General features: G+C 46.3%; 1 protein-coding gene across 7 annotated transcripts in view; it reads right to left on the bottom strand.

Annotated features, from left to right (window-relative positions):
• LOC144149426 (serine/threonine-protein kinase 31-like) overlaps positions 1-18,530 on the bottom strand; it is a 149,087-nt gene that overhangs the window by 112,878 nt on the left and 17,679 nt on the right. For all 7 annotated transcript variants that reach the window (XM_077681034.1, XM_077681026.1, XM_077681002.1 and 4 more), the window contains 4 exons: positions 14,716-14,774; positions 11,988-12,146; positions 11,121-11,195; positions 972-1,139 (listed from right to left, as the gene is read on the bottom strand). In XM_077681034.1, coding sequence (XP_077537160.1) covers positions 972-1,139; positions 11,121-11,195; positions 11,988-12,146; positions 14,716-14,774 — 461 coding nt within the window. The remainder of the gene's footprint in view (positions 1-971; positions 1,140-11,120; positions 11,196-11,987; positions 12,147-14,715; positions 14,775-18,530) is intronic.

Below are 18,530 nucleotides of genomic sequence, written 5' to 3'. Positions count from 1 at the left end.
GGGGTCCACTACAACTTTTGCAAGCTCAGAACTATGATAACACAGTTGAGAACACTCAAACCTAACCCAAATGATGTGTGAGAATGCGCGAGCATCACTTCCCGCCGAGGTATGTCGTCAAGTTTTCATACGTTCTATCATCTTTACCACCACCCATTACCACCTAAGCTTTCTCTTATGACTTGACAATTCGTGAGCGGCACTTCTGAGTCAGTCGACAAGTTTTCTACTTTTTAATCTTTATCCTTTGCATTTTTGTGCTTCCTTTTATCACTATAACAAGAGCCTCGGCCAATCGCTCTTGTAAGGTTCATTTTTAATGTTAGGTTAAGGTTTTAATGTTACAGTTTAATGTTAGGTAAACCTAACGTCAGCCTAACGCATTCCACGCAACGCAAAACTCATTGTGTGTCAAGCTGTGGGCACACGACTTTTACCTCACACCATGACATTAAGCTTAACGTCAGGCCACTGCATTCGGCTGGTTACATACTGACCTCATCTCCTCCTGCCACATGACACGTCACAGCCAATGTGGACGTCAGGCTAGCACTTACCCCCATTCACAGGCAATGGGAACGACAGGCTGGCGCATACCCACATTTGCAACCACGACGCGTCCCAGTCAATATGGATGTTTGGTCACCGCATACTTGCATTCACAACCACGACACGTCGCAACCAATAGGGGTGTTGGGTTAATGCATACTTGCATTTGCAGCAATAAGAACTTTGTTGATAGATTTTGGCTACGTGGAGCAAATGGGAATTTCGCCACCAGATTCAGGCTTCATTTCTTAATTACGCAGATGCCGCCAAACGAAACAAGAAATGCTTCAGCGATATTCACACAGTAACAAGTACAAATTTCATCCACCCATATCTACTATCAATCAAAGAAAAGGTTCCCAAGAGTAATTCCACTTGCAAGCAATCCTTGCTTCCCCCTGCACCTAGTTCTTAGCAGGTACCTTGTCATAGAAGACTGGGTCATCGTCCCTGCGGATGCTTTGCAGGCCATCCAGACGGATGAAGAGCGCCTTGCCAGGCATTTTGGCCAGCTCACCAGCCAGCTTCACCAGGCCTGGGCCATGCTTCACCTCTTCAGCATTCCCATAGTCAATGTACTCCACCAGGCTCTGCAGGCACCGTCAGGCAGGGAGACATCATTGGCTGCTACTGCTAGAGCATCGTACAGCAGATTTAAATGAACCCTACAGAACCCCAGGAGAAGCACACAGCTGGCTGCCCCTGCCCTCCGTCTAGCCACAACCTAATAAAGTGTGCCACAATGCAGTCAACCAGGATTCGGAATGGAGAGCAGTAACAACGTCCAAATTTTTGCGCATGCAGCACAGGTTTTAAAAAATGAAATCCATGCAAAATCAGCCATGGGATCTAAGGATTCAGCTCCATGCACCACCACGCAGCATGCTAAAAGTGGGAACTGCAAAAGCCTTCTGCAGCTGCGATGATGCAGTTTTTATGGAGCGCATCTTTCCTTGTATACTAAGCAGTTGTGGGTTTCCAAATGAATTTCCGTCTGTGCACTTTCTAAACCAGTGCACCTGATATATGGCTTTTATGCAGGTGGACGGCAATTACTTTTGAATATATGAAGCTCAAATAAAGCTGAAGAATTTTCCTACGACAATAATGTGCTTGTACCCATCAACCACCCATGGAAGGGAAGGGGGCAATACTGCAGTTCCTTACATAACTACCCTAAAACAGTAAATCACCTCGCTTTACCTAGTCAATTTACTCATGCTTGAAACGAGGAAAGTGCGTTTGAAAGTGCCTTCTCTCTTCACACCATCCTTACAGCCGAATTGCCGACATTGGCGATGACAACACAGTAGCAAGTTTGCAGGGCTAAATTTGCGATTGCCAGAATGTTTGATTTGTACAACGCGTGCAAGAACAGTCAATATTAACCAACAAATGCGAAAAAGTCAACATTTTGAAGGCTGAAAGAATGAAAACACACTGCAAACCAGTATGATGTAATAACGGCAGTTGATGCAGCTACCACTAACAGCCCATGGTGTGTTGACTCCTTCCACCAATTAATTTAAGGCTCAAGATGTCCACTTAACAGTCAAATAATGATTACACGAGTTACAGCTTCCCAATGCAGCAAAAATTCACTTCAGTTTCAGGCAGATAGATCAGCTGCCCTTTCACTTTGGTGTCTCTGCGGCCTGTGTCATCATCATCACCATCCCCACCGGCCTATCTACGCCCACTGCAGGGCAAAGGCCTCTCCCATTGTCCTCAGAAAGTACAATTTGTAGCTTCAGCATGCTACAAGGTGGGGGTGCGCAACCATCCTGGCTTGAGAGGGGAACACTGGAGGGGAGGAGGTGAGTGGGGCACTGCTATTATCCCTTCTCTCGGTTGTAAAAGCTTGAGTGTGCTGGCACAGCCTTGCGAAGCTGTCTTCATGTATGAGAAGAGGAACAGCCGAGCAGACTACCTCAAGTGGACAAAGCAAACCCTGGGAATTTGAAATTCTACTTTCCTATAGCCAATGACAGAACTACATGACTAAACATGAGCATAACATTCCAGCAATGCTTCTTTTAAGAACACAGCCCATTCCCAAGAGAAATAACTGAACCTGAAACACCAATAATCATGTATTTCCGGTCTTCATTTACCGTTGTTAAGTTATAAGGGAATACCTTTGCGGTGCCCCCAGACAAGCAGTGATTTTCCCTAGGACAAACGCCTACCAAACATGAAAGCCTAGTGGCATGTCCATGCACAGGTGTTCTCGTGAATTTCTTTTTCTGCAACTACAATCTTTTTCCGGAGGGCCAGCATCAAAGACACTGCCCACAACACATCTATACCGGATGAAAACTTCCAAGAAGTGTAAGAGCTTGGGGGGGGGGAGAGGTATGGAATGTCGCCGATATTTAAGCCTTCTGGGGCCCACACAAAACCGAAACACTGAGAGGAAAACAAAAAGTGGTGCCAGAGTCTGAACACTGAAAAATAAAATGCCCACAATGCCACAGTGCAGGGGCCGAGGAATCACATTGTATGTACTGAAATAATTCAGTCATTCATTTATTCATACTGTCAGCCCTGTTTGAGCTTTTACAGGAGTGAAAATAAAAACAAGATGAAGAAACTATGAATTCAACCAAGTTACAAGCCTTGAACCAGAAATACAACAATGAAATGCAACATACATGTGAAAGTAATGTAAGCAACTCACAAATTTGCACTACGCCACTATAGACATAATAGAGACATCATATATACAGTGTGTTTCACCTCCCTTTAGGCAGTGTTTAAAAATATGCCGGTGCACCTTAAGATGACGCAACCATATGCATGTTGCTCACTTTTGTATGTAGTGTGCAACCTATTTTTTGTATTTTTGCATAATCAGTCAATTTCAATTAGCCAACTTTTGAAGCAACGAAGCCAGGAAAAAAAATTCCAATTTGGAAGTTGCAGAGCATTTTGCAAAACGTCCGAATAAACTGTTTCTGTCTTTCTATATATCAAGTATTATTGTTTTTCGGCTTACTGACGATGCCTACGAAATACAATCAACCACCACATGACATGCCCGCCTGCACGTTGTGATTGCAGTGCTCCCAAACGTTCCGCACACAAACAGCCATAGGTGCGCTGCCGCTTAAAAGGTGACAGGGCAGCAACGCTGGCGTTGGCTATGTCATTTACGCCAGCGATGTGCTCCCCTAGTGAGAGTCTGTTAGAAGGATAAGCAGACGCAGCGGTTATTGCTTCTGCTGCCGGAAGCAACAGGTCCATCATGTGCCTGTTTGCTTGTAATGATTGCTTCTACACAGAACGCTTGGGAGCACCGCAAAACCATGACGTGCAATCGGGCACGTCACGTGCTTTTTTTTTTTTTTTTATTTTGCGGGCATTATCAGTTAGTTAAAAAACTAGGGGTGTGCGAATATCAATTTTTTAATTTCGAAGCGAATTCGAATAATAAAAACAAAGTTCGAATCGAATCGAATATTTTTCGAATATTTTTCGAATACAAATACTTATTGTTTTTTGTAAAATTAAAGTTTTCACCATCTAGAGACACAAAAACTGCAACTTTATAGCAGAACAAATCACACAAAGTAAAATTAGGATTTACACAATACCATTGCACTCAACAGGTTAAGGTCTGCACTTACTTAAATGTTAACATGGAGAAAGGTTAACTGCTCGACATGTTCGGGGAGCAGTGACAACCTCCTGCTCGTCACGACTCCACCAGATACCGAAAACAGCCGCTCACTTGAGACACTAGTGGCTGGCATGCCCGAGCCCGTGCACATTTCTGCGCGCTGATACAGTAAAATCTCGATGATACTAATCTCGCGGACCGCGAAAAATATTCGTATCAACCAACACAGACCAAAAAATTGAGCACTGAAAAAAGTTTTCGTTTATTATTTCTTTTCTTACTTTCGCGTGAAGAAATTCGTGATTTTTTCTGCTTTTTTTTAACCCCCATGTCGCAAAGCAGTCCTTTCTGGAGCACGTAAAGCTTCGCGCTCGTCTCACTCGCTGTACCCAAGCTCGCTACACGCCGCAACAGTCAAGCGTGAACCGCATGGTGCATTTTTGCACGCGATTGGCTCGCCTCGGCTCTGCGAGCGCCGTATTTTCACACCCGCATCGACGATTTCGCGCCCGCGGTAGCGCCTACCTCGGTCAGAAAATGACGCATGACGCGCGCGACAGAATGGAGGAGCCTGACAACTTGCGACGAGATCGAGACAGCCGGCTTGGCTCCGCCGGAGATGGTTAGGCTTAGCACCCCGGCAAATATTTCATGGGCGCTTTCACTAGCGGCGCGGATGATGTTTTTTGTGCCGTTTTCGCATGCATTATCAGCTCCTTTACCGCACACGCAACTTAGCGTCTGCCTTGAGCGGCGTTTTAAAGAGCGGTTAGGAGCGGTCGCTCGAGTGCCCGCGCCACTTCGCGGCAGGAGCCGACGCCATGTTGACGCCGCCGGCCGTGCTGCGCGCAGCGTAGGGGCGGTGTCAGCGCGCGTTGGGCGTGCGCAGAGCGTTTTCGCGAGCAGAAAACAACAGCCCGGCCGTTTCTGGAGAAATAGCGACAAACAGGGGAGCGAGAGCCGTCACTTGCTCGTTCGGCAGTCGGGTGCGTCGCCGGCTCGTTCGTATTTTCCGCCGGACCGCGCAGGTCCGTTCGTAACAGCCGAAATTCTTCCCATTGCAAACAATGCAATTCCGCCGGGACTTTTCGGAAATTCGTATCATCCCGAAATTTGCACCCCCAGAATCGTATCATCGAGAGTCCACTGTAACTACGAATAAGCTGAGAAACGCTCTGATTTTTTTTTTTTAGTTTTGGGTGGTTCGAATATTTCTAACAATAAAAGTGTCGTTCGAATCGAATCGAATACCAAAAAATTCGAATCGAATATTCGAAGTTTCGAATATTCGCACACCCCTATAAAAAACCCTAATACTTAAAGGGGTCGTGAAGAGAAAGAAAATGCACTTGGCTTTGCTTAATTTTGCCTGCTTGAACGACCTTCGAAGAACATAAATCCCAAATATTTTCACAATTCATTGCTTCTGGAATTTAGAAGACGTCTTTTAAATTCTCCTTTTGAGGTACATCTCAAGCGACCATGCACGCATCGTTGGTTGGCAGCGCAACTAGCAGCGATGTCAGAGTAAGAACATTTGAGAGTTAAACGCTTTGTTCTGTACAGCTGCAAACCCGATACTTTATTCATAATGCATCCTTTATTCGTTGCCATAAAGTTTTCTATCCACGTGACTGGTGTCACGACCACTTCAGTTGTCTGGCAACCATTGTAGCAGAACTCAGACCTAAGTGTTTGTATGGTTTGTAGCCAGTTTTGCTGCTGAAATTCACATTCTGCCAAATTCTATTTGGAACCTTACCTTTTTTGTATCAAATGGCAAAAATTGCTCAAGGAACAAAAAAGAAAAAAGAAAAAAGAAATGAAAGTGCCCTATGTGCGGTTAAAACTTTCGGTCGCCAGGCCAGCCCAACGTTACCGCCAGCCTGTGTTACTTTACCCACTACACTATCAACGTGAGAAGCGTGCGGCATAAAACTGCGGCATAAAAGCCGCCTCACATTTATAACCCAGCACTCTGCTGTGTTTTCATAAATTCTAATCAACCCAGAGCTTTAGCCGCCAACTTACTGTTTAACGCTTCTTACTTAACGCTTCTTTAACTTACTGTTTAACGCTTCAGTTATTTCTGCGCTTGAGAAGTAAATAATGGGTTGGTTTTTGGTTACGACTACTTGAAGTTTCTTCAATAAACGCGTTTATGTAGTAAATCCTCATTTTAAGCTTCCGGTCATTTATCGCGTCAGGTCAGCAGTTTTGATTGATTGTGGGGTTTAACGCGCCGACGCAACGCAGGCGATGAGGCGCGCCGTAGTGGAGGGCTCCGGATTAATTTTGACCACCTGGGGATCTTTATCGTGCGCCGAAATCTCGTACACACGGGCGTTTTTGCTTTTCGCCACCATCAGAAAAGCGGCCGCCGCGGCCGGGAATCGAACCCGAGACCTCGTGCTCAGCAGCGCAACGCCTTAGCCACTGAGCCACCGCGGCGGGTAGGTCAGCAGTTTTACGTCCGCGCAACTCACATTACGGGATACGCGAGACAGACGTCAGCAAGCTTGTGCAAGCATACCGGCTAGCTTACCAGGACGTCACTTCACGATTTGAGGAGGAAAGCCTTGGTAAAACAGTACCTGTTTTTTCCCCCCTATTCGCTGATATCGGCCAACGAACGGGCATGCATTGTTTGTTTATCAAGGCTCCACAGTTATAAGTACCCAAACAATAAATTTTTTTTTGAAAATCTTTCACGACCCCTTTAATAGACAGAAAGACAAACTGTTTATTCGGACATTTTGCAAACCGCTCTGCAACTTTCTAATTAGAATTTTTGTTCAAGCTTCGTTGCTTCAAATTTTGGCTAATTAAAATTGACTAATTATTTAATTAGACAAAACAAAAAATAGGGCGACACTACATACAAAAATGATCAACATGCGTTTGGTCGCGTTGCCTTATCGGCATATTTTTGAACTCTGGCTAAAGCTAGCTGAAACACCCTGTACATAAAATACATACACATTAAAGGAGTACTGACACGAAATTTCAAAGCTGAGATAACTATGTAGAACGCTTCCTTTTTATCAGGAGATATCTCCCAGCAAGTTTCAACAGCAACCGTTCAGCGAAACATATTTAAAATCCATTTTAATCTTCGCCCGCACGAGAAAGCCCAGAGCGGGCCGACGTGACATCACCTGCTACGTGCCCCAAACTGCCGACGTCGGGGCTCCCGTGAAGAAGCCGACGCGCTGGCTGTGGTTGGCGCGCGCTGCTCGGGCGTGTGTACACGTCATGGTTTTGGGACTGACGTCATGCTGCCCGGGCCTGTGGGGACGGCGAAAACCTCGGCCGGTCTGGGCGCGCGCGTGCGCTCGCCCAGCTGGAAGCGCGCGCGCGCGTGCGCTCGCGCTTCCAGAGAGGCAGCGATACGGCAAGAATGGTGACATCATGTTATACATGCTGTCATGGCGGCCGCTCGGCGTTTTTCAGTCGAAACCGAAACTGGCACGAATAAACGACGCCATAAATGAATGTTTACGCTGCGCTCGACCGTCTAATCTGTCATTCTATGATTAGTGGGCTGGTAGGCACGCATAGCAGCGAAAAAAACGTAACATAAAAATTTCGTGTCAGTACTCCTTTAATCCTTTCTGGTCCATTGTTGGGCCCTGCCCGAAAATGCAACACAGCCATAACGGTTCGTTGTCAGGTTCTGCCAGACTTAGGTCTTAAATTTGTCAAGCTTAAATTTCACGGTTTTTCTTATTGCGATGCACCCTCATTCTTTGTATACATGATGCACCATTTCTCGAAGGATAAGTGAACTTTGTTGAAGCTTGCTTTTTTTAGCACAAGGATGCTGCACAATGTTCAGCACGGGCCTCCTGGATCCCAGAGCGTTTTTACGTGCACGCTGTTTGCTCGCCAAGAAGCATGACCGCTTTCTCATTGCGTGCATTCTACAATGATGCACTTAGCGAAAGTGATGCTGACTTCAGTGAAATAGAGAATTGATTGATTGATTCAGTGGTTTGATGCGCCAACGCTACACAGAGGCGTGCTGTAGTGGAGGGGCTCCAGATTAATTTTGACCACCTAGGGATCTTTAACGTGCACAGAAATCTCGAACCTACGGGCGTTTTTGCTTTTTGCCTCCTTCAGAAAAGCTGCCCCCGCGGCCGGGAATAGAACCTATGTCCTTGGGCTCAGCAGCACAACGCCATAGCCACTGAGCCATTACGTGCCTTCATCAGATGCAGTGTTTGTAGAGATATAGAAACAAAAGGAGGCAGGAGGGAAACTGTTTTTCTGCAAAATCTGCAGTAACAACCCTGGCCTGCACCCAGCAAAATGCTTCAAGCGGTTTCACACGCTGCTCAAATCTCGGTAAAGAAGTAGCAAACAGAATGCAAGAGAAAAAATAAATATCCTGCGTGCTTTTTCTTGCAGTTTGTTTTTCTCCGCGGTGCCAGAAATTGGCAAAATAGTTTCGCACCAGGACGGCCGGAAAGTGGGTAAAAGTTTCGGCCCAGGAAAGGTTAAGCCATTCGATAAGGGTTATTACAAAAAAATGGTAGCTTTAAAACCTTCCAAAAAGGCAGTCGTTGACGTTGAAGTTACAAGGGAGTCAGGTAATGACATGACTTCTGCTATCGCACTAGGAAAGAAACTTGAACTTGAAGCAATCATTGCAGGGGAGTGCAGGGAAAATATATATACATGCTGCAGCAGTGCATTGGTGCGTTCATTGGAAACTCAAAAGTAATCATCTGTGTTAATGTCTACTTGATTATGAATAACTACAAACAGGAATTTTCATATTTCGTATTTCGTTTTGCGATCAAGTGGCGGGAGATCAGCTAGTTGACATTATTCTGACAGGGAATGATTGTGCTAATATTGATTAAATATAAACCTGGCACCAAGCTTCTGTATTCATTAGAGTCTGGAACAGTTAGTTTTGGTGTGTGGATCCCAAACAATTCTGGCCTACTCGATAGCTGCTCTAACTAGAGTTTCGTAAGCAAGACATTTTAACTTTACTTCAGGAGTTACCCGGTTTAGGTTCCGCTTCAAAGACTACGCGGCTTTCAGTGATTTATTACATACATTCCCTGTGTGCGTATTGCAGTGTACATCTGATGTGAAAGTTAAACACAAGCACTATAACTTCCCTGACCTTCGTTCTACTCTTTTATTCCCACCCGCACGCTCATCACATCGCCTCTTCAATTCTATGAGCATTCAAGGACTTCACGGTTCCACTAACGCTTTTAACAAATCTTTCCTTCCCGTAGCAATAGAATGGAACTCCCTCCCAGAATCCGTCGTTGCAGAGCAAAACCCTTTGAAATTCCGTGAGTTACTAACTTCCTATATCCTAAATTAACCTACAATATTCTGTTTCTTGTTTCTTAGTCTGCGCGTAATTTTAGCGTCCTTTTCAATTGCTTTTACTTCTCATTGCTTATTTTCATGTCTGATAAATATAATTACGCCCCCAGCCATTAATACAAAAACTGGAGACCCGACGTTTCGAAGCCGGCTCGGCTCCTTCTTCAGAGGCGACACCCCGGCTTACATTGCAACGTCGCTTTGCAACCTTTCGCCACTGCCGGCCTTCCACGAACCCCGCTCTGCGGAACGCAGCTCGTGTGTTTACACGAACTGGGGAGTCCCTCGCGAGCCATTGCGGCTCCATGGGGTTTGCTGTAGATGCCTTGACTCAACGTAAAGGCACTTCCTCCAGTTTGCCTCTTTTTCGAAGATGGCAGTTCCGGCGAGGTCAGCTTCTTGATCGGCCGCCTCGCATTGTACGGAGGCGGGGCTGCGTTCCTTGCCCTGTCTGCGGACGTCGTTCTTGCACGGCCTTGTCCTCTCGGGAATATTTGGGGTACTGAGCGCAAGGAGTGGGGAACTCCACTCCGGGTCCTCCGCCCATCGTAGCATCATCCTTAGGGCAAGGGGATTAGACAGCCCACCGACGTCAAAGGCTTGTGACCGTGTGAGAGTACGCAGGCCAGCAGGCCGGCACCCTTCTGGCTCCTGGTTCGTAGGGCACTGGCGCGCGTGCCAAAGGCCATACGGTTGATGCCCTCAGTAAGTTCATTGCCCTTTCTAGCTTTTTTGTTTTGATTTGTTCGGCGGACTAGGGAATGGATAACTCCTTGAAATTGCTCACCTCTCTCCCTCTCTCTTTTTTTTATTTTCTTCTCTTTTTTAAGGTTGTAAACTGCAGTGATCTTAACTACGCAAAACCTTTTCATGCATGTACGTCTACTATCTTTGCACGAATATATGTCGGAATTGTTACTGTATTACTGTCCGTATTCTTGTTATGTGTGCACTATTGCCCCCCCCCCCCATGTAATACCCCGCAAGGGGCCTTTAAGGGTACAATAAATGATGAAATGATGATGATTTGTGCGTTTGAACATTTCAAACTTTTCAACATCAATGTAGTATGAGTGACTAAGGTTATGCTCTTTGCGCAAAATAGGCATGCAGACAGATTTTTGAGAAATGAGAGTGAGAGGCAGTCAGCATGCTAGATGGCATTGGGGCCATTTTCCACGGCTTCATTGCACTTACTGCTCTACTGTGCAGTAAGGTTGAGCCCACACCAGAATTGGAAGGTAGCAGTGGACATGGTGCCTAAAAGACCGCTGCAGTAATTCTGATAGTCCAAAGTGCTCATGCAAACTTGCGATTGTCTCAGCAGTGCGAGTGGCATCTTTGCACTGCCCCCATGCACAGCTGCAAACTGGCAAAAGGGAAGCACACTCAAGCAGCATAAACACACCTTTGCACAAGGTGTGTGTGCATGCCTTAAGGCATGTAACAAGATACCTTTGAAAAAAGAGGAGGGAGGTGATTTACAGAGAAACCCGACGGAAAGTGCATGCTGCAGGATGTTAGTTTGCTAAAAGCACACAAATAAGTTACTGAAACATCATATTTAGAGCAGTACTGAAGGGCTACTCACCGTACTGTTGCTTAGTTTTTTCCGAACTTCACAACGGTACCACTCGCCATCGCCCGAGTATTGAGCAGCATAGACCTATAAAATACCACAGCACATTAGAACAATGACGTATAACACATCCAAGGAAATGTAAACATGGAAGCTATACAATAGACTCGCCATATAAAACTTCCAGTGCTCCTTCATGAGCCTGTCAAAATGCGCCTACGGTAGGTACCAGCAAAATTTGGATTACATAATTTCAATCACATAATAAGCAACCGAACTCAATTTGGACTTCAAATTCCTTACGCTTGAATTTCTGGCTAATCTGTCCCCAAATATTGGTATTTTCCGCAACCCCTGCCACAGGCCCACGGGTAACAATCTGCAAGACCTAAGAAAACAACTTGCAGTGGCCATATTTGCAAAGACTATCACGTGAAGCTGAGGCCTTCTTAGCGCGAGAGGGCTAGAAACCCACCTATGTGTGAAGCCAAGCAACCTGCAGCCACTCAAAGCCAGCACAGCTCCAGGATCGCTTGTGCCTCAAGAAAAACGCACCCTCCTCTTTCCTGCCGGCTCAGCATTTGTTCGTTCAGCAGGGGAGTCACCCTGAGCACGCCCAGGCAATAGCTACAAATGTAGACGCACTCTCCTCTTACCATTTCAGCTGCGCGCACTGACGTTACTGGACAACGCCTGGGCATGCACAGGGCAACTCCTCTGCTGAACCTAACGTGTTCATGCAGCCTTACCTTCTCCTGCAATTGTGTCTAGCCATATTCTCTGCAGATGAATAAAAGGCGATGGGTGCAGCCACGAAAGCGCGAGATTTCGCCACCTTACGGAAGAAATGGCCGAGGCAAGCAAGCAAAGATTCTGTACCGTGTGGTATTCAGGGCTCATCTCTGGGGGTGCAGAGGGGCAGAAAGTGGCCAACTTCATTCCAATCTCGGCTATTTGGCCCTTGTCTGAGAGCCGCTGTCCATAGAAGCATGTGGTATCCCTCACGTAGGTCACCAACAGCTGCAGTTCTGGGTTGTTCTGTGGACCAAAACGCAAAAGAATTAAATGTGACCTTGGCAACCCTAACACAACAGCAGGCTTACAAGCAAGGAAAATCAACTGCTACCCTGAAAATCTTTTTCCCCTCCCCACTTTTAGCAGCTGTTCTCAGTTGTCTGAGAATTTGTCCTCACTTTGACAGAGAGTTTTACACAAGAATATTCCGCTGAACAATATAGTTCCTGTGTATACAAGTATAACAGTATAACAAGTACTACAGTGAGGCTAATAGAGCTCAAACTCGAATTTTTTATCAAGATGTTAGAAGAGGCAAGTGTGTGACGGTGGAGGAGGCCGAAATGGTTGAGTTTCATTAATTTACACTTAATCAGCGATGGAAGTGGCATTTTACTCCTTGGAGCAGCTGTTGGAGCAGGCAAAAATCCAGTTTGGAGCAAACAAGCCACTTTGGAGAATGCCAAAATATGTTTCTATACAGTTATAAGGGTGAACATAATTCAGAAGGAAACCGTCAAAGTTTCCAATATTCACTATGCACGATAGTGCATGTAAAAACCAGCGAACAAATGCAGTAGTCACATCATTTTAAAAATCAGAACAAGATCTTTGCTGCCTTCAACTTTAGGATAAAAATACTTGAGGTACATCACTTTATCCTACGTTTAATTTAAAACACATATTTCCACTTGTAGCCAAAAACTAAAACAGGGCAAGCACAATTAGAGCAAAAGCCACAAGACCACAGTCATCCTTACGTCACGTTTTAAAATTGAACATTTTAACTTTCAGTATATGTATCCAGTACGTCTGCATACATAGTTCAGATACACCAGAACAACGTTGGAGTTGGACCGATGCGACATGTAATAGAAAATTATCGCAGAAAAACATCTAGAAAAAGACAAAACCGAATAAGATTAGCTCTACAATGTTAACAAGACTAGCACACGCCAAAAAGAACCGTTCATATGTTCTTTGTGACAAACATGGCGATGCCCCGGGGCGGCCGTAAAGCCAGAAATAAAGCCGTGGACGATCGCAGATAAAGAAGGCCATGTTTACAGATGCGCGGACGCATCGCAGCAAACTCGGCTTACAAGCAGGCTTGACTTGTATCTTTGAATAAAGGTGACATTAGACACAAGTTTATTTTCAGTTCCGGTTTTGAACCAGATGGTGCACCAAATGCTTTCGAAATACCCCTTCGGCACACGTTTGGAGCAAAAATTCCTTAAAATGATCATTTCGAGCAGCATGGAGCAGAAGTTTCGTACTGGAGCAGTTTGGAGCAATTGCAGCAGCACTTCCATCACTGCTTAATACATTTGATTCTCTTTGTGGGCTGGTCAATTGGGCTGGCTGATCAAGATCATTTGAAAGGGACGCCAAACAACCCACATTCCACAGCTCTCCCACTATCTGATAACGGGGGTGCAGGACAGCAGATGAAAAATACTCCAAATTCCACGCATTTTTACATGCAACATTACCTGAATGGCGAACTGAAAACATAGGCTGCGCAGTGTGGTACAGCACTGGCCGGGGGAAAAGAAAAGTAACTTACTCGAGTTTCCCGACTAACTAAAATGGCCCAAAATGGTTCCACACAATGACTGCGCACCGCGAGTCTCACTGTTGCTCCAGACACTGAAGCTTCTCTGCCAGAGGCCACAAGGTAGTGGGGAGACCTTTGCAGCCCCCCCCCCCCGTCATGTTTGCACACACGACTAGGCGCCTAGAGTAGTTGGAATGTCATGAGCCTTCTAGCTTCCTTTGCTGTGTATGCATGGAGCAGCTATTCCCAAAATGGGCCCGGAAACACATGTGGGGCTCCTTCAGATCCCCTTTACCTCTTACCGTGAGCATGCTCTTCGGCCCGCACATTTGCCTCAGGATCTGGGTCACGTTGCTACATCGCCACACAGGCTGATGTGCCAGGAGGCAAGAACTGCTCTTTTGCCACCCTCGGTCCTCCTCAACCACAAACCTCCCTCTTCAATGCCGGCGGCCACGCTTCACAAGCGGAAGATGCTGCTCGTCATCCCTGTTGCTGCCACCTCATTCTTGGCAGGGCCATGAGCCCCGTAATCGAACGCCGAGGTTAAGGCCCACTAGGCCTACCTTGCTCATGGCTCGCTGGTAGCCTCGACCATACCAAAACTTCCAACGCCGGTGTGAGGTGCACGTTAGTTTATTGTACTTACTTTGCCCTGTTGGTGCAATCACTATGCGCTGTACTACTCGGCTAATAAAGCCTCAAGTTCATCCTGGCCCCTTGAAGCTTGTCATTTTGTCGGTGAGTGAAACCCAACGTGGGTCCTTACGCGACACCGCAACTCTGTGGATTTTTGGGGGGTGCTATTGCCTACTGTAGCTAGTTAGCCAGGGTCTCAACACTGTAGTGACACCCTCTACACTCACGCTGGCATCCTGCGGGCGTTGCTTAACCCCACTAACGCCACACACATAGCAGTACTGCTGCTTTGCCGATGTTTGGCACAACAGGCGCAGCACTTCCATCACTGCATTAGCAATGTTACAGGCGACTACAATAGCATTGGACCATTATGGGCTCCTGTCTACTTACGTAAGGCTGGTTAGGCGGTGGTCGTGAAACTTGGTCTCCCCTTTCACCCGCTGTCGCTCCTGCAACAATACAAATAAATAAACTGACACTTGACATTGAACAATTACAGCAAAAATAAAAATTATATTCATCAAAACAGTGAAATGTAGCTTGACAATGGATTTAGTCTAACGTTAGTCCAACTTCCTTGAACTGGTCCAGAAACAGCAAACACAGATTAGGCATACCACACATTAAATTTGTAGTACAGAAGCAGAAAACATTTACCTGAGCTGAAGACAACTGAGAGTAAAAAAAAAAGGCCTCGCAACCCAATGAAACAATAAAAGAAAAAGTTCTCCCATTAAGGGCAGACATGGGTCTTCAAAGAAATTGTTTTTGTTGCTGCACTTCTCAACTTTGTCCTGATTTGAAATATACTGTTACTGGGAAGAAAAATGCAAGATGAAGGCTAGTGCATTCGGCCAGAATCTAGCAGCTCTAGCCAGACGGTAACTTGCGAGTCTCAGCCAGGCACCAAGCCTCGTCTTCCTCTTTGTTTCCTTGGACCCGCAACAATACAAATACTTCCTAGTAGGTCAATTAGATTTCAAGATAAATAAAATACTCCTCAGTGCACCTAAGTCTGCTTACGTGCTTTGACTGAGCACAAATGGCTACCCTTGGCAATACCGAGGCGTTGGCAATACCTATCGGAGATCTTTACTGATGCATCTTTTACGCATCTTCTTTCGCATTTGTTTCTTTACCTTTTGGTGCAAATTTCACGCTGCAGCTTCCCCACAAACAAAGTTCTCCTTGGCTGGTATGCACCTTGGCTGGCATGCACCTGTCCCCACGGCGGTGTGCCTTGAGCTGAACTATTGCTACGTTATGACCCAACAAACTATTTCAGTTCACCATTCCATCACGTCACTCCACCTACAGTGCAATCCACAGGGTGTGTGCAGCAAGCAACAATGATGCTATATTGTGACCAACAATTCACCCACTGAGCCTCTAACCGCAAAGAAAAGCAACAGTAGGCTTTTGGGCCCTGCGGTTCCCCCTGATCATTGCAAAGATAGAAATGTCCTTCCAAGGCACCAACATCTATTGTTGCTTTTCTTCACAGTTGGTTAGACCGGCTCAGTGGGCGGATTGCGGACAATATAGCCCCCACGGGGCTGCATGCAGCTCGCACAATGACATGTTGACTATGAAATCGGCCTACAGGTGGCGACAGTGTCGCACTGCTAGTGCAGATGCTCCGCTAAGCAGTAGTGTGCGAATGCACACTGTGGGCGCACGCATTATGTTTATTTCACGCCTCATGTGTGCTTGAAACACGCAGACCAGAGTGGTATGCTGTAGGCCAGTTCCTCAACTTTTAATGCATTCCGATTCTTTACTTTATTTCTAAAACTATAAAGCACGTTTATTTAGCTTCATGTTTATGCACCTTGTAAATGTTTAGTCAGTTTTTGCATAACAATATTTACTGATTGATTGATTGTGGGGTTTAACGCGCCGACGCAACGCAGGCGATGAGGCGCGCCATAGTGGAGGGCTCCGGATTAATTTTGACCACCAGGGGATCTTTAACGTGCGCCGAAATCTCGTACACACGGGCGTTTTTGCTTTTCGCCTCCATCAGAAAAGCGGCCGCCGCGGCCGGGAATCGAACCCACGACCTCGTGCTCAACAATATTTACTAAAACCCCCCCAAAATACATTTTGCCCATGGAATGAAAAGAGTTAATTTATTAACTCACTGCTCTGCCCGTATTTTAGCTAGCCCACTCGAACATTCTGCTGCGTTACTGTCATTTTTATGACTAATGTGACGTGCCGGGGCTCCTTTTCTGGGGTATTTGGCATCATCTCTCGATCACTAGGTGCGAGACACCGTGATGATGGAGGAGCGTGCTGGACCTCACAGTGACACTGCCAAGATGGTACGCCACTTGTGGACAAATATGGGACACGAAGCTCTTGCTCACTTCATGCACCGTAAAAACGCCGGCGGCAGTCACGCTGAACAATGATGTACTTTCACAGGGTTCATAGCAACCATGAGGAAAAAAATTCAAGGGTTTTTAAGGACTTTCAAGGCCCCAACTACGGATTTTCAAGGACTTAAGATAACATTTTTTGAGATCGTAGAAAAACACAATACCATCTTTCACAGCATGGAAGCACATATTTTACTGCAAGAAGAAAATGCAAGCACAATTTTCATTTAATGCTGGTTTCATTGCACTGTTTTCGGCTGATTTCAACATCTCTTTTGCTGATTCACCTTGCAATCTAGACATATTGCACACACACACACCCACAAAAGGGGGCTAGGTTCAAACAGTAGAGCTTAGGTTCCAGAAGCTTCCCCTTCAGGCTCTCATCCATCTCTGCAAGCTCCAGGGACTTTTCTTTTGCAGTTTTTCTTAAACTATTGGACTTCACAATCAAAGTGATGTCGCTTGTGGCTTCCGCCCGCAGAGCGTAGTTGTCGGCACAGGCTGTTAAATCAGCGATTGTTGCTTCCAGCCTCTTCTTCTTTGTCTTGATGCTCTGTATCTCTTCTTCAATGTGGCTTCTCTTTGATGCCTTTGTCTGCTCCATCACTTGTTTTTTTGTATCCTCCAAGTAGGCCCGATAGCGGTTGTGTGCGGCTGCGACAGACTTCCGCAACTCCTTCGTTATTCCAATGTTCAGGACGCCAGCAGCCTTGCTTACAACATCACAAATGATTCGCTGTGACACATACGAGATATCCTTAAAGGGCTGGTGAAGAGCTTTTCAAAAAAATTTTGTTGGGGGCATTACTTTATGGTTTTCTTGACGCTGAATTCGAAAAACGTGTTTATTTTATGTGTAAATACACACAAACCATCTTTTTTCGTCAAAATAAACGACGCCTGCCCGGCGGCGCGGTCAGAGCGCTGGCTGCCTTTCAGGATTGGCCGGCTGCAGATGACGTCATATTCGGAAATGCCGGCGCTCCCGTGACTGCTCGGCCTGAAGATCTCATCGATCTCATTCTGTTCCCGTTCAGATACGGGCCCGAAGGACCTCTGGTGAATGGAGGGTTCACACAATCTTTCCTTAGAATATGAGAGCCTGATGGAAGTATAAGCGCAACAAGTTCGCTCGCGGCGAGCTTGAGAAAGATGTTCTCCCCCGACGACTCATGGCCGACTTATGCTTCTCGGGTGCAGGGAAGTTGTGCAGATATTGGTTCGCCGCTTTTACCACCAGCGCTAGTCACAACTCCTGGCACATTTTTTTGACACACTATCATCCCTCTCTTCGCATGTGCGACTTTGTTTTTGCATTCGGGCAGGCGGTACAACAAGCTGTGTGCAGCGGCCTGCGATGCGTACAAGCAGCAGCTCGGCCGGTCGCTGCGTCGCGCGGAGGTGCTAGCTGGTGCCGGGTCGCTGCGCGGCCGGTCAGCGGAACGTGTCAGTGCTGCACAAACGCAGTTTTAGAATAGGAGAACCGAACTGTTGTGGTCACCCGAAAGGTAGCGGAACCAAAACGCAACACACTTGTCGCCGACGAACTTTAGAAAAACACCTTCCCGAACAGCTCCAGCCAGCTTCGGTTGCACGGATCGCCTCGGAGGTTGGGAACTTTATGCTTAGCACCGAGACGCCGAGACCGATATTGGGTCACTGCTACCTTTACAATCGCGAATGACTATCCTTAAAACAGTTTTTCACCGCACTATCATCCCATTTCTCGCGTGCGAACCTTATTTTCACGTTGATAGTCATTCTAGCCATCGGTGCTATGTTCATTCTTGCGCGCAGGTAACGCCATCCGTCGGCCTC

Source organism: Haemaphysalis longicornis, unplaced genomic scaffold (assembly GCF_048455015.1).
Source record: "Haemaphysalis longicornis isolate Haplotype H1 unplaced genomic scaffold, Haemaphysalis longicornis Haplotype H1 scaffold_1, whole genome shotgun sequence".
In the NCBI taxonomy this organism is placed as follows: Eukaryota; Metazoa; Arthropoda; class Arachnida; order Ixodida; family Ixodidae; genus Haemaphysalis; species Haemaphysalis longicornis.
Note: the sequence above shows the minus strand (reverse complement) of the source record. Positions and strands in the feature narration are given on the sequence as shown.